The 13,234-nt window shown below is 50.5% G+C and overlaps 6 protein-coding genes across 6 annotated transcripts; 4 read left to right on the top strand and 2 right to left on the bottom strand.

The window, feature by feature from the left end:
- Positions 1 to 750: 750 nt before the first annotated feature.
- URE2 (Ure2p) lies at positions 751 to 2,290 on the top strand. Its single transcript, XM_019127573.1, has one exon. The coding sequence runs from the start codon at positions 1,009 to 1,011 to the stop codon at positions 1,948 to 1,950; it is 942 nt and encodes a 313-aa protein (XP_018988112.1). The 5' UTR covers positions 751 to 1,008; the 3' UTR covers positions 1,951 to 2,290.
- On the top strand, positions 2,290 to 3,886 carry BABINDRAFT_173627 (uncharacterized protein; the record flags this gene model as incomplete). The annotated part of the gene is made up of 3 exons (XM_019130944.1): positions 2,290 to 2,526; positions 2,617 to 2,665; positions 3,232 to 3,886. The coding sequence occupies exons 1-3, from the start codon at positions 2,499 to 2,501 to the stop codon at positions 3,884 to 3,886; spliced, it is 732 nt and encodes a 243-aa protein (XP_018988113.1). The 5' UTR covers positions 2,290 to 2,498.
- Positions 3,887 to 4,631: 745 nt separating this feature from the next.
- BABINDRAFT_159293 (uncharacterized protein) lies at positions 4,632 to 5,921 on the top strand. Its single transcript, XM_019127574.1, has one exon. It carries the CDS (start codon positions 4,884 to 4,886, stop codon positions 5,745 to 5,747), a length of 864 nt encoding a protein of 287 aa, XP_018988114.1. The 5' UTR covers positions 4,632 to 4,883; the 3' UTR covers positions 5,748 to 5,921.
- A 313-nt stretch (positions 5,922 to 6,234) lies between these two features.
- AGE3 (Age3p) lies at positions 6,235 to 7,326 on the top strand (the record flags this gene model as incomplete). The annotated part of the gene is made up of 1 exon (XM_019130704.1): positions 6,235 to 7,326. One exon carries the CDS (start codon positions 6,235 to 6,237, stop codon positions 7,324 to 7,326), a length of 1,092 nt encoding a protein of 363 aa, XP_018988115.1.
- Positions 7,327 to 8,342: 1,016 nt separating this feature from the next.
- Positions 8,343 to 10,583, bottom strand: PSY2 (Psy2p; the record flags this gene model as incomplete). The annotated part of the gene is made up of 2 exons (XM_019131347.1): positions 8,343 to 9,375; positions 9,670 to 10,583. Coding segments are annotated over 2 exons (1,947 nt in total), but the record flags the coding sequence as incomplete, so codon positions are not given.
- Positions 10,584 to 12,112: 1,529 nt separating this feature from the next.
- BABINDRAFT_28248 (uncharacterized protein) lies at positions 12,113 to 12,709 on the bottom strand (the record flags this gene model as incomplete). Its single annotated transcript, XM_019131422.1, has 1 exon — positions 12,113 to 12,709. A coding segment is annotated over one exon (597 nt), but the record flags the coding sequence as incomplete, so codon positions are not given.
- Between the last annotated feature and the right edge of the window lie 525 nt (positions 12,710 to 13,234).

A 13,234-nucleotide genomic window follows, 5' to 3' on the forward strand; every position in this document is an offset into this window, starting at 1 on the left:
TGACTCTTCCTATCGCTACCAAAGCCATGGTGATGACACTAAACCACTGTAATGCACTATGGCGGGTCTGCCAATAACTAATTCTCCGGCGGAGTCCGCCATGTGAACTTATAATTATGGCCATCTGATAACTACCCTGCCCCAAACTATGAGCTCATCGTAGCGAAATTCAAGCAATCAGATAAAGTATTGTCTACTCACCTTGAATCATCTTAGGTCACAGAGTGGCGATAGACGGAAAGCACGAAATCTGGTACCAAGCGAAATGCGCGTACAGTTCATACATCAGGTTGGGCGGTAAGCGCTAACAATTTTTGCACTCCAACAGACTACAACCATCAACACTGAAAATCAAGTCAGTGCACAGCTGTCATACTCAAACCGAGTAACGCAAAAAGTTGAATAACAATTTAATAGGTTCAGACATGGACGCGCGCGGTTAAAACACGTACCATTTGGATGTTTTTGGGCTGATCTTTGTGGGTGGGGGAGCGCGGAAGACAGTTCTAATATGAGGGCAAGAAAAAAAGCTGCCTTCCTTTTAAACTGGAGCTTATAGAGCTCACCGATTTCCAGAATGCATCATTTCCGGAATACACCATTTCCGAAATACACCATTTTCCCCTAAATACAGCCTCAATATTTATGGTAGAAACCATACGTGAGGAAAGCCTCTTTTCTCCATACTAACCTGTGCCCGTGCGGCGCCTCGGTGGTTCCCCCTCTTTCAAGGCATGACAACGTGATCTCCTGCAGTGCTCCCGTAAACTCGCAAGAGGAAAAAAAAAGTAAAAAAATACGCCAGTGACTCAAGCGGACACCTTCACTCGTCACCCCCATCAGGTCTATCTATAGCTACGACCCAGACACAGCTGCACCATCATCTATATCTAATCTGAGAACCCTCAAGAGTCTGACATCCCCCCAGCACCCTCGTTTGCCACAAATTGCCGCAACCGCCACGCGCTATCTAAACCACCCCAGGCTTCCCACTCCGTCCCAAGGCTTATGATCTCCCAGAACCCGAACCCCACGATCTCAAATCTTTCGGCAGGACTTCGATCTGTGCACTTAACCGGCGATGCAAATCCCGGTGTCGATGCAAATACGGCGCCCAATACAAGTACCGAATTGCACCACCAGCTTCACCAGCAGACGGCGCACGACCCCGAGCAGCAGAACCGCATCACCAAGTTCTTCCAGAACCAGCCAGCAGACGGCATCACGCTCTTCTCGCACCGGTCGGCGCCGAACGGGTTCAAAGTAGCAATCATCCTCTCTGAGTTGAACCTCAAGTACCAGACAATCTTCCTCGACTTTAATAACGGCGAACAGCGGGCGCCAGAGTTTGTACTGATCAATCCGAACGCGCGTGTACCGGCGTTGATCGACCACGGCTCCGAGAACTTGGCCATCTGGGAGTCTGGCTCCATCATCCTCTACCTCGTGAACCAGTACCTCAAGGAGACCGGCTCGTGCTCCTTGTGGTCGGGAAACTTGGCGGAACAATCGCAGATCTCGTCCTGGCTCTTTTTCCAGACCTCGGGTCACGCGCCAATGATCGGCCAGGCATTGCACTTCCGCTACTTCCACTCGCAGTCCGTGCCTTCCGCGGTCGAGAGATACACCGACGAGGTGCGCCGTGTGTACGGTGTGGTGGAGATGGCGCTCGCGGAGAGACGCGAGTCGCTCATCATGGAGTTGGACTCCGAGAACCGCGAGAATTACTCCTCCGGCACCACCCCGATGACCCAGTCGCGCTATTTCGACTATCCCGTGTGGCTCGTTGGCGACCGTGCCACAATCGCGGACTTGTCGTTCGTGCCGTGGAACAACGTCGTCGACCGCATCGGCATCAACTTGAAGGGCGAGTTCCCCGAGGTGTACAAGTGGACCAAGCACATGATGAGAAGGCCCGCCGTCATCCGTGCCTTGCGGGGGGACGAATAACCTGGCTTAGTACTCGGTTTCCGCGGTCAGGCGTCTGCCTGATGTATCTTTAATTAGTGGTCCCCAGATCAATGTATGAGTTGACCCAGAAGGGTTAGATTTGTACGTGCAAAGTATATGGAATACATATATGTGTTAACTTGTATTGATGTTACCGATGTGTAACGGGTTCATGCGTAAGGTAATGGGTGAAGTCCCACTTGAGAAGCTACGGAGCAGGCTTTGCCGTTGCCCGAATCATGGTGATCAGAAAAGTAGTCATAAACTTTATGGGGAGTCCCCGCTTGAGAAGCTACATAATCTGAATGATTAGATCTTCAGTAAAGACGTCCGCCCGGTGCCGAACCAACCCCTATAACGTTTAACCCGTAAAAGATTCCGCGAACAATGAAGTTTTCCAATATTGCAGCAACCCCCGTTCACTCCGCATTCGCAAGTCACGTGCAACAGTGTCGACGAAAAACTCAACCGCTTTTGATGTCGGCGTCTATATTAGCGGCTTTTTGCGAAGGCAAGCTCATTTCTTCTCATCCACACAGCACACAACCATGCCTAGAACTACTTTATATGTTACTGGTACGTGCATCCCTGGAGAACACACTCCATGCCACGCTGATTGCGGTCCTTGTCCAGCGCTACCCTTAACTTCATACTAACACCCCTCAGGCTTCACCAAAGGCACCAACGCCGCTGAATTGGCCCCCTTCTTCGAAAAGTAAGTAGAATCTACCATCGATCCAGTTTCCTTTTTATGTTTCTATCTCTCTCTGTTGTCTTGTATTTGCTCCACGCCCCTGAACTGATGTCCTGATCAGACATCAGTTCATCTTTTTTTTTTGTATTTACACCTTTTGGATGCGTCTCGGTCTTTTCTTCAGGATTCCAGTGTCCAGTCATCTGACTGACTCACAGATACTTGATGTATGATTGCATACTCCCCCTCTCTTCCCTCTATCTCTGCCTGAAACCCTTCCTACGTCTGGACTCCACTAGATACGTCCCATTCTGAGCTAAGAGTGCTTTCCATCACTATATCCTTTTCCCTCCCGTTCTCTTTTATTCCTCCTACTCCTCTTTCTTCGTTCCCTTTTACTTCCCGATCCAACTGTCCCGTCACTCTCCTCGCCTTCGGCAACTGCATCCTTTCTTGTGAAACTGCGTGCAAGATGCAATTCGTCGGCGAAGTGCAGTAAGCAAACAATCCACAGTGCACTCGAAATGAACATTCAAACGGAGGAATAATCGAACGTCCCATCCCATCCATACTAACATCATTTCCAGGTACGGTAAATTGATCCGGTTGGACATTCCACCTCCAAGAACCGACGATGGGTTACCATACGCCTTCGTAGAGTACGTTGCCGAAGAAGATGCCGAAAAGGCTTTGACCGAAATGGACGGTGACATGAACAAGTTTGCCATGGAAAAGGGCTTGATGGTCCAGATGGCCAGATCCGAGCCTTTCTCTTCCAGAAGAGGCGGCAGAGGCGGCTCCAGAGGTTTCAGGGGCGGTTTCGACGGCCCTAGACGTGACTACGGCGCCCCACGCGGCGAAAGAGGCCCATACAACGGTCCAAGAGAAAGGGGCTATGGCGCCCCTAGAGGCGACTTTGGCTACGGCGGCCCAAGAGGCGACCGTGGTCCATACTCTGGCCCAAGAGAACGGGGTGAAAGAGGCGGTTACAACGGCCCAAGAGGTGACTACAACGGCCCAAGAGAAAGATACGACTCCAGAGGTGGGTACGAAAGAAGAGACTACGGCCCAAGAGACAGCCCAAGAGAAAGATACGACGCGGACAGACCTCCAAGAGACGGCTACAGAGAGGCCAGCGACAGAGAAAGAGAGCCAAGAGAGGAGACCAGAAGATACAGCAGATCCCCGGCCCACTCCCCACGCAGAGGCGGCTCCAGATCCAGATCTCCGGTCAGAGATTAAGGGTTTAGATTATACCGAGTGTTTCACGTAATGCTTTCCCGCGTTTGTAGTATAACACGAAAAATGAGGCTCTGTGATTGTAGATTTAATTTGCCAAGGCCATTATACATCGGATTTGCGATAAACTTAAGTGTGATAATAATCGCATGCACTTAGGGTGAGCTCCTTGGAAGGATTTTACACCAGGCATGAAGTATGCCGGAAAGGTTATGGATTCCCAGGGATAACCTATGAATATCATGGGGTTACGACATTCTCCAATATGGAATGACTTACTAACACCCTTGCCCTTCGGTTGTATCACAATCCTGGGAGGGAAAAGTGCTTTGGATCCAGAAATTTTGTAGAATAACTCGAAGTCTCTCACTTCCCCGAATCTGGTTGAGCTCAAATTTTTGGCTTAGATTCCAACCCCGTTACATATAGAGACCGGCACGTCTAAAATATTATCAGGGCTCCGAAAGTCGTGCGGCTCCTCGAGGATCAATCATTCCGGCTCCAAGAGCATTCCGTTTTTGAGCTGGCCAGTTCCCCCACAATCTATATCTCTACCTTACAAGGTCCGGTCCGTTGGGTCTACCGAAACGGATAAAGTAGAATATCCACGGCACGTATTGGTCTAAGGACTTTGACGGACTCAATATCAGAGCCTCGGTTACTATGCTAAGCCCCTCGTGAGTTCTGTTCAGACCGACAATTTCTCCCGTATGAATAAATTAAAACGGTACAAACCCCGCCGTCTACCCCGTGCTGACTAAATTCTACCGTCCCCAGATTGATGCAGCCCTCCCCAGGACTTGGAGCCCGCGCCTTATTTCGGCGTTCGGCTGTCGGCCGGAACTGCCGCACATTAAGAACGTCACATGCAGAATTTCGCTGGAGGAAAGCAACACGCGCCGCTGTGGGGTACGCAGAAATCATATATAAGGACGCAATCCCCACTTTTCGTTTGTCGATTCCCTGCCAACCAGAATATTCTGTAATTAATACACACGCCATGACTACGTTAGACCAATCTTTCGTCACAAACGGAACCTTCAAAGCCGACTTGTTCAAGGGCAAGGTTGTTTTCATCACCGGTGGTGCCGGTACCATCTGCCGTGTGCAGGCGGAAGCCATGGTGCTTTTAGGGGCTAACGCTGCTATTTTGGGAAGAAATCAGGAAAAGACCGAAAAGGCCGCACGCGAGATCGAGGCTCTCAGACCGGGCGCTAGAGTGGTGGCGTGCTCTAACTGTGACGTCAGGGAGGTCACCCAGATCAAGGAGGCTGTCGACAGAGTGGTTGCGGAGTTGGGCAGAATCGACTTTGTGATTGCCGGTGCTGCCGGTAACTTCTTGAGTGACTTCAACCACTTGTCTTCCAACGCGTTCAAGTCTGTCATCGGCATTGACTTGTTGGGCTCCTTCAACACCGTCAAGGCGTGCTACGACCAATTAAAGAAGAACAAGGGTGCCATCCTCTTTGTCAGTGCCACCTTGCATTACTACGGTGTTCCGTTCCAGGTGCATGTCGGTGCCGCCAAGGCCGGTGTGGACGCCTTGAGCAACGCTTTAGCGGTCGAATTGGGTCCATTGGGCGTCAGATCAAACTGCATCGCCCCAGGTGCCATTGCAGGCACTGAGGGGTTCGACAGATTGACTCGTGGTGTTGATTTGAAGAAGCAGATTCCATTGCAAAGATATGGGACCACCCGCGACATTGCCGAGGCCACCGTGTTTTTGTTCTCTCCAGCTGGAACGTACATCACCGGTACTACCCAGGTCGTTGATGGTGCCCAATGGCACATGGGCTTCAAGTACGGCGAAGATATTTACCCAGTGGGCCTCACCAAGATGTTGAATGAGCCATCGAAGTTGTAAGCGGGCACTATTATTTCAAAGCGGGCTCTTTTCTTATTTATATCTGATTTTTCATATGCACTGTAGGTATAAAATCCGCTGACAGTCTTTTTTTTTCTTAGTGCTAACCTTTTAAAGCAACCAGGATAGAAGCATTACTATTGGATAAACACTGTCAAAAATGGAAATCCATCTCAATAAGCCGTAAGTAGATTTCAACTTCTGGAACAGGCCCGATTTTGGGACCCGGTGGGTGAAAGTAAGGCCCAATTCGGTTATTTAGATGACCCTAGCAAACCGTTTAATGTATAAACCAAGCGCGTCGTGCGAGGCGTCATAAGACTCCCTCTTACGTGCTCTTATTCATACTCCCGTATCATACCAGGGCGTGTTAATACCGTTTTCATGACAAGCCACGTAAGTCAGCCGGTCGTGTGCGTGCGCGACATATAGCCATCTCAAATTTCAGCACCGTCTTTCCTGATCCCTCCTCACCCACCACACCCACATGTCAGACTGGACCGTTGACCCAGACACTAGAAAAAAGCTCTTGAGCTTGCAGAAGCTTGCGGGTAACAAGAAGTGCTTAGACTGCCGCGCGCCTAACCCGCAGTGGGCGTCGCCAAAGTTCGGGATCTTTATCTGCTTGGAGTGCGCGGGCGTGCACCGCGGCTTAGGCGTGCACATTTCGTTTGTTAGGTCCATCACGATGGACCAGTTTAAGCCTGCGGAGCTCCAGCGCATGGAGCTCGGGGGTAACGACAACTGTGTCGCGTACTTTGAGGCTCAGGGGGTTGATATGACCTGGGCGCCTAAACAAAAGTATGACAACTACGTCGCCACGGACTACAAGGAAAAGTTGTCCTGTTTGGTGGAGGGGCGCGAGTTTGTGCAGCCTGACCACACGGGCGAGAGTCTCACGAGCATGCCTCCAGCGGCGGAGCACAAGTCGCAGCAGGCGCGCAACCAGCGCGCGGAGTTTGCCGACTCCCCAACGCAGTCGCGCAAGACCACGCCCACCCCACGCACCAAGAACGAGGCCTACTTTTCGGAATTGGGCTCAAAGAATGAGGCCAGGCCAGACAACGTGCATCCGTCGCAGGGCGGCAAGTACAGCGGCTTCGGCAACACGCCCACGCCGGCAAACGGCTCGTCGCTCTCCGCATTCACCATTGACAATCTCCAGAAAGATCCGCTCGGCACCTTGACCAAGGGCTGGGGCTTGTTCACCTCCACCGTTGCCAAGTCCGTAGAGGAGGTCAACACCAGCGTCATCCAGCCGGGTGTGTCCAAGTTGAACGATCCCAACTTGCACCAGGAGGCACGTCGCGCTATGTCCCAGTTCGGGGCCAAGATGCAGGAAACGGGGAAGCTCGGCGCTGAGACGTTTTCGGCCTTCACCTCCACGTTGGGTCAGCCCCAGCCGCAGGCGCGCGGCAAGTACGGCCAGTTGTTTGACGGGTTAGGCGAGGAGCAGTCATTGTTTGATGCGGGGGAGGTGGAGCCGGCGTTTGGTGTGGCCAAGCCAAAGGAGAAAACCGCGTTGCCGGGGTTGGCGGGCAAGAAAGAGGACTGGGGGGATGACTGGGATAAGTTTTAAAAAATTACCTAAGGTTCATATAATTGAGTATTCGTTTAGGTGATTCGTTTATTATATTCATTGGTTTTAGAGGCATTCCCGAAACAGGGTCTGGTGGGTAGTTGTATGTAATCCACAGAAACACCTAGCTGTGGGTATTCCAGTATTCGTTTAATGTTGATGATAGCGTCTGAAAGTGTTGCACTTGGTAGTTAATTCCGTTCAAGGCAGAATGCAGTCGACAGGTTTTATCAAACCAATTTACACCGTTCGTTGAAGTGCATTGACCTTCGAAGCTCTGGGGTTTTACGACTTGGATTATCGTGGATTAAAAGATGTTCATGTCTGTATTCTCGGGATCCCCTGTCACACATATCCACGCGTAGCTCTATCTGTTCATGTAGCTTTATCTGGTCATGTAGCTTAGGATACTCCCAGTACAGCTATTCTTTCATGCTTCAGGGTATTTCTTCATATTACGACGCACCCACACCTTAACTCGTGTATGTCACCCATTTGGCCATTACAATGTTACAAGCAAATACTGCTGCCTCAGCGCTTGAAACAACCTATAAACATTACACCTTCTCGTTGAACCTCCAAAACCTCTACACCTTCTCCTTCTTAAACTTCGAGACAATAGTCTTACTTGCGTTGGAAAACTTTGTCTTGATGGAGGAAGAGAGCTTGCTGCTTTTCTCGTTTTCGTCGTCCGAATCACGCAGTCTCTTTAAACCTTCCTCTTCGTTCTCCAGCCCCGATTCAGAAGCCTCCACCTGTCTCCCGTTCGCTTCCTCGTTCACCGACCTGAGGGTAAGGGGATCTGCGTCTCGCAAGTTCGGAGCCTTTTGTCTGATGGGGTCGCTGGCCAACATACTGCCATTGCACATGTCCACGTCTTCTTCAGCCTCGTCATCGTCGTCATCGTCGTCATCGCCAAAGTACGCTCCTAACAATTCGCCGTTCGTTGGGGCATCATTATAGGTGGCGGTGGAAATCAGTGACGTGACAGAAGTGTTCTCTCGGACGGCAAACTTGTTTTCCACCAAGGTCACAAGCTCGGAGCCGTTGGAAACGTAGTCGATGCTTGTCAATAACCCCTTGAACTGGCCAACAATGTACGTGGCCAAAAGCTTAAAGTTCTTCTTATGCTCGGCTCGGTCCAAGCCGTTCAAGACCTGCTCGATAAGGTCCAAGCACGTGGAGTTGGCCAAGTTGTTCAAGCGGTTCGTCTCCTCTAAAAGCTGGAAGATGGGCGCGAGGAGGTTATTGGCTATGACGTGGCGGGTGTAGATGTCATCGTTGAGAAAGATAATGTGTTTCAAGCACCGGATTCCCGCAAGACGCAACTGCAAGCGGGTCGTCTGTTCCACGAGCTTCGATACACCCAGCAAGATGGAGTTCTCCAAAAAGAATACCCGGCACATGTTTTTGTCATGCTCTCGCGTGCAGAACGCAATGAGCTCGCACAACTGCTGGTAAAGAAGGCATCGGCTCATCGAGTAGCCGTATTCGAGAGGTTTCTGTCGGGCCACATCCACAATCGGCTGAAATAATCTGGGGGCCACGATTGCATAAAACGCCTTAAAGTACTCGTCGGTTTTCAAAGTGGTTACAGTTTTCAACGACTCCATGCTGCTACCGGAACTGTCGCCAGCCGGGTCGAGCAAGAGCTTGAGGGCCTCAAACGCTTGGATTTTGAGACCCTGGTTCGCCTCGTTAATCATCAAGTCGCTGAGAATCGAGATCAAGCTCATGTTGTTGGAGAGCTTGAGGGACGACGCGTCATCGGGATGGCACCCGTTTACAAGTAACACGTCGTGCTCGATGATGGCGACAATCAACTCAACGCTGTTGACACGGATCGCCGTTAGCTCGTCCTTGAACCCAAACCCGAGCATTTTGAACAATCCCTTCTGCACAAGCAGACGGAAAAAGTCCGACTTCTGGTTCGGCTGTAGGGATTTAGTGATGAGCGTGAACTGGTGAAGCATCCGCACCCCGTTGCGTTTAACCTCGGTGGTTGGAATGGCAGTGCGATGAGTTTTCATGTTTGGATTGGTAACAGAACTGTTTGGGTCACCAATGGTAGTGTTCGGATCTACATCCGAGCGGTTTCGATCCGCCGCGGTACTAGAATCCCCTGTAGTGTTCGGATCTACATCTGACCGGTTTTGATCCGCCGCGGTACTAGAATCCCCTGAACCATTTAGGTCCATATCAGTTTCGGAATGGTCTTCCGGGCCATTTTGATCCACATCGGTGCCGTTCTGTTCCACGTCAATGCCGCTTCGCGTCCATTCGTTTTGCTGCAGGTTCTGGCTTTCGTACATCGCAAACAACTGATCAAGAAAGTATGGTGACTCTTTCAAAAAACTGATAATCTCCACCTGGTTGAAATAGATCAACGTGTTCATCAACGTAAGTGTCGCATCGTCCAACAACCGCGCCATTATCACATCCTTCAAAAACAGCAACCGGAAATTGTTTTTAATCAAACTTTTAATCTCAGCATCGCTATCGGTAAGCTCCACCACCTCCTTGAACTTCGATTCGTCAGCCAAGTACTCGCGGTGGTTGGCCTTGTGCGTGGGAAAATCGGGATCGTACTCAAAGATCCCGCACACCCCCATGATCACCTTGTCCTCGATCATAATTTCAATGATCGATGTTTCATTGTACAACGTGAGCGTCTTGAGGATGCGGCACAACAGATGGAGGCTCTTCAAGTCGCGGCGCTGCTCCGCGCTCTCAAAAACGCCCACAAGCTTCAGAATGTAGTCGTGGTCAATGAGAAACTTGGCCATGTGTTCACGCGTATAGACGGAGTTGGAGCCCTGGCCGATAGGCTCGAGCACCTGCTCCAAGCTCTGGGTCGTAGGGACCGGCGGGGGGTAGTTCATTGGGCCTACGATGAGCTCTGTGATGTCGGCGCCCTCCATCCCGCCGGGAACCACCTGCACGAGCGAAATGTTGCTCGAGTACTTTTCGTGCATGTCGATGATGAAGTCGCAGAGCGAGTTGCAGCCCTCGGCTTCCTGGAAGGAAAGAGCAATATCGTTGCCCGCAGGATCCGTCCACACAATAAGGGTATCCTGCTGGCGCTGGTACTGTGTGTCGCCGTCCAAAACGGTATTGAGGAGGATTTCACTTGCGTCTAATTCGTTGCGCACCACAAACCGCGGTGCCACGCTGTCGAGTTCGCCCGTGCAGTAGCCCGTTCCGTTGTCCTTCCAGTCCTCACCACTGAGGAGGTACACCTTCACGCGTCGCGGTGTACCTGTGGCAAGCGACGGGCCAGAGGCATGGGTCGAAGGTATATCGTATTGCATGGTACGGGTGTGTTATATGGGCTGAGTGGGTATGCAAAGGCGCGTTTTGATTTCAGCAAAGGTGCTTAAACACTTAATTGGGACGATTTTGGCAAAACTCGGTGGTGAATATCGGCAAACCAGTGAATATAAACGGGTCTTGTATACTTTAGTTGGACAGCCGGCGTTTTGGAAGGCGGATATACGCAAAACGGCGGGGAATAGGTAAGGAGCTCACTATAGATGTCAAGATATGCTTTTGCGGTGGATATAGGATATCTTTTGAAGGCGGCTTTGTTTCTGGTCTCAGGCTGTGGGTGAATTTTGCGAATCACAGGGCTATCAAGTCGAGTCGGCGGGCTTTGCAGAAGCGTGTTGTCGACAGTCGCGCTAGATATCAGCTGGTGGACGTGTACTGTGCTGAATACGCGTAAAACAGCGATGGGGTATAGGTTGGTATCTGAGAACAAAGCGTGTCTGTTTTGTGTTTCATAAAAATTAAAATTGAAGTAGCGCCCAGACAGGATATATGCCGCTCGGCAATGGAACTACTGTTTGGTGGCACGAGCGGTACGCGCACGAAAAATGGAACCCCACCAGTACCGTCTAGGCAGCACGATTATATTCGACATCGATTTTGAGGGGCAAGTTTTCGCGAGCCAGGGAGAGGGGAGTCTACTGAGAGATTATGGATATATAATGCGGTTTGAAGGAGAGTATGTAGGTTTCGGAGGCAGGGGCCCTGGATATTAGCACGTGCTTTTGCTCAGAGGGGCGCTGGCTTAACAACTGTTTTTTGCGCCCTTAATTGGTGAGGGTAAATGAACAGAGACAAAGCAAGGAAATTTCTCCAACCGGGGTATAATGGCCCAGCTGTGATGGCTGATTGTTTCTATATCGGGGTTCCTCGGTCTACCTGTGAAAACATACAGACGTAATGTCGCGTGACTCAGGGTCAGTCTACTAGGTGCATGCGTGCGCCGCTTGGAGGCCTTATGGTCTTTTCACCAAGGGCAGTCAATATTCTAAAAATATCATAGTCAACGTATGAGAACTTTAGTGAGCTCAGATATGATCGACGTGAAAGTTTGAAAGTTGATTGGAGATGTTCCTACATCGTTAACCTGTGCAAGCCCTATGTTGGGTTCGCATCACCCGCTAAAGACACGAAGGAATACCACTGACCCGTGTACAAAAATTCTGAAAATTTCAAATTTGTATAAGCTGTTACTAATTCAAAGATACAATGAACGAATACAAAAAAATGCAGGCCATCCAAGCATTCTACATTCTAACTAAAAGCTAGGTGGCTCCTACATTCTCTTGGAAGGGAAAAGAACGGTCTCCACGGCATCAATCGGCCGGTCGATGTTTCTGAACTGGCCAAAGTATGTCACAGGCTTTGGCTTGTGGGTGGCACCGTTATACTTAATACGCATCATGGAGATCTGCGACACCGCTGGATCGAGGTCCGAGTCGGGTGGAGAGATGTATGTGTCTAATTCATGGTGGATTCTGGTGGACGGATCGCCCAACATCATTGCAAGAATCAACGTGAAGTAAGCGTCGTTCCCGGCGTTGTGGAGATACGAATGGTTGACACGCAATCTCTGCAAGATCTTGCCTAGGTTACAGCCCTTATCGCCCTGAGAGGCCACCCACACGTCTTTGGTATCCAAAATTAAGAGCTCCTGCGGGAAGCTGATCCCAAGGGACTGGAACCAGGTGACGTCACCCTTGACGGAATGGCCCACAAGTGCGGTTTCATAGCCCGGGTTCTTCTGGGGCAAATCGACAAAGTAGTGATTGATCAAGAGCTGTACCAAGGTGGCTGCGTTTTCGCACGAGAGCACCAACGAGTCCCCGCCCAAGAAGTTGTCGCGGTTGTTAGGCACAAATGCGCCGTTTTTCATCTTTAGTGTCTCTTTCAACAAAATATGGAACTGGTGTATCACCGGAAACATGGCATTTTCCTGGAGTCTCGGGTCATAGATGGAGATTCCGATCTCGAGTACACATTTGGTGTTGCGCTCAAACGCCTCGACGTCGATACAGAACAAGACCGTCTTTCTGTTAGCAACCTGCTGAACGCACTTTGTAATGCGCGAGATCGATGTGGGGTTATTGAGGTAGACACTGGTCTTTTTGCCCCGTTTTTCGAGGTTCTCTGTGTAGTTTTCGATTTCCATGGTACGCTCCGGGGTGTTTGTATGCTTTCTGCCGTTCTTGGCCTTGAGCTCGGGGAAGATCTCGTCGATTTTAGAATTTTTCAACAATGCAGCATTTGGCTTCAAGCTAAAGCTCGTTCTATCGCCAAACGACTTTTTCGCCTCGTACGATTTGGGGCCTGTGGGGCGATTGTTTCTAAACGCAGCTGGGCGGTCGGCCTTCCACGATTTCCCTTTCTTGGTGGGCTCTGGGGTGGTCAGAGGAGATTTTTTGGTTGCCATGGTTCTGGTAAAATGCTGTGTAGTCTGGGCGTGTTCGAATACTCTCTTAAACCCACTTCTGATCATAGCACGTTGAAAGGAATGGATCACTGCAATACCGGGTTTGGTGAGTAACTGGTAGGAAATATAGGCTGTGCTAGCGTAACGGCTTGTGTTCCTGGTTCCTGA

Source organism: Babjeviella inositovora (genome assembly GCF_001661335.1).
Source record: "Babjeviella inositovora NRRL Y-12698 unplaced genomic scaffold BABINscaffold_1, whole genome shotgun sequence".
NCBI lineage: Eukaryota > Fungi > Ascomycota > Pichiomycetes > Serinales > Babjeviella > Babjeviella inositovora.